At 35.8% G+C, this 2,277-nt stretch overlaps 1 protein-coding gene across 1 annotated transcript; it reads left to right on the top strand.

The window, feature by feature from the left end:
- Positions 1–350: 350 nt before the first annotated feature.
- LOC150079750 (uncharacterized) lies at positions 351–1,835 on the top strand. Its single transcript, XM_090382790.1, has one exon. It carries the CDS (start codon positions 488–490, stop codon positions 1,811–1,813), a length of 1,326 nt encoding a protein of 441 aa, XP_090238916.1. The 5' UTR covers positions 351–487; the 3' UTR covers positions 1,814–1,835.
- Positions 1,836–2,277: the final 442 nt, after the last annotated feature.

The raw sequence follows: 2,277 nt of genomic DNA, 5'->3' as shown, positions 1-2,277 counted from the left end.
TAGAGCTATTGTGGCTGTTAATCTCTGCAAATTCAACATTTCTCGTCATAAAATGAATTTAAAACAAAAATGTTACTAATTCTGCAACTCGGTTTTAGCTATATGAAAATCTTATCATGCAAAAGAGAAATGTTTAACCTGTCCAACCAGTGAGAAGCAGATATTTTACTATAAGAAAATAAGTCAAGAAGACTAACATCAATAAGGGAGACTTCTAGTGACTCTGAAAATTACTGATTTAAAAATAAAGAGTAGCAAAGAATGCACGTTGTATCACTACACTGTCTGGACTAATATAAAGATTGAAATTTCAAATGGAAATCTTTATATGTATCTTTATCGAAATGAATGACTATACGGTAAGTGAATGCTAAAGGTAGAACTATAGTGTGTGTTAACATGTGCAAAGTGTTCTTGTTGTAAAATAAAAAAAAACAAAATCATTACAAACTGTGCCACTCAGTTTTCCCTATCGGATAATCTTATAATGCATATTAGTGTTTATGCAGGAGAGAAACCTTTCACCTGTCCAACCTGTGAGAAGAAGTTCTCCTGCTTACAGAATCTTAAACGACATCTCATAGTTCACAAAAGAGAGAAACCTTTCACCTGTCCAACCTGTGAGAAGAAGTTTTCCTGTTCACAAAGTCTTACACAACATGTCAGAGTTCATACAGGCGAGAGACCTTTCGGATATCAGAAATGTGAAAAGCAGTTTAAAACATCACGAGAATTGAAATCACATATGCGAGTACACACAGAGAAGAAACTATTCATGTGTCAAATATGCAGAAAGGAGTTTTCCCGATCAGTGAATCTCAAAAGTCATCTTAGAATTCATACAGGAGAGAAACCGTTCATCTGTGAAATTTGTGGAAAAATGTTTTCTGGTTCAACGAATTTCAAAAGGCATCTTATAATTCATACAGGGGAGAAACCTTTCAGCTGTCAGAAATGTGAAAAGCAGTTTAAAACATCACGAGAATTGAAATCACATATGCGAGTGCACACAAATGAGAAACGTTTCAGCTGTCAGAAATGTGAGAAGCAGTTTAAAACATCAGGAGAACTGAAATCACATATGCGAGTGCACACAAATGAGAAACCCTTCATCTGTGAAATTTGTGGAAAGATGTTTTCCGGTTCAACAAATTTCAAAAGGCATCTTATAATTCATACAGGAGAGAAACCTTTCACATGTGAAATTTGTGGAAAGAAGTTTTCCTGTCCAACGGATATCAAAAGGCATCTTAGAATTCATACCGGGGAGAAACCTTTTAGCTGTCAGAAATGCGAAATGCAATTTAAAACATCAGGAGAATTGAAATCACATACAGGAGTACACGCAGAGGAAAAAGCTTTCAGCTGTCAGAAATGCAAAAAGCAGTTTAAAACAGCACGATATTTGAAATCACACAGCCGAGTGCACACAGATGAGAAACCTTTCAGCTGTCAGAAATGCGAGAAGCAGTTTAAAACATCAGTAGAACTGAAATTACATACGCGAGTGCACACAAAGGAGAAACCTTTCAGCTGTCAAATATGTGGAAAGAAGTTTCCCCTTTCAGGGACCCTCAAAGGTCATCTCAGAATTCATACAGGGGAGAAACCATATGGATGTCAAATATGTGGAAAGAAGTTTTCTGGTTCATCGGATCTCAAAAGGCATATTAGAATCCATACAGGGGAGAAACCTTTCAGCTGTCAGAAATGCGAAAAACAGTTTAAAACATCAGGAGAATTGAAATCACATATGCGTGTGCACACTAATGACAAAAATTTCAGCTGTCAGAATGAGAAAGAAGCAATTTAAAAGATCAGTAGAACTAAAATGGCATTCGTAATTGCACACAAAGGAAAAACCTTTCGGGTTTTTAATATGTGGAAAGAAGTTTTTGTGTTCAGGGAATCTGTCACCTTAGAATTCATACAGGGAAGAAACCTTTTCTGCTGTCAGAGATGCGAGAAGCATTTTAGAACATCAGTAGACCTAAAATAACATATGTGAGTGCACACAAAGTAGAAACCTTTCAACTGTAAAATATGTGTAAGTTTTCCTTTTCAGGGAATTTCAAATGTCATCTTAGAATCTGTAATGCAAAAAGCAGTTTAAAATATCAGCCCAATTGAAATCACATGCGTGAGTGTGCATATATAAGAAACCTTTCAGCTCTCAGATATGTGAGAAGCAGTGTTTAGAAGAAATTTGTAGTGTTTAGTTTAGAACAGTGTTTAGTACAGGTTATAACACTGTTTAGAAGAAATCTTATGGGGCCA

The sequence above is a fragment of the Mastigoproctus giganteus genome, chromosome 10 (genome assembly GCF_048544385.1).
Source record: "Mastigoproctus giganteus isolate SK-2022 chromosome 10, ASM4854438v1, whole genome shotgun sequence".
Taxonomy (NCBI): domain Eukaryota; kingdom Metazoa; phylum Arthropoda; class Arachnida; order Uropygi; family Thelyphonidae; genus Mastigoproctus; species Mastigoproctus giganteus.
This window is presented reverse-complemented; position numbering and strand designations above follow the sequence as displayed.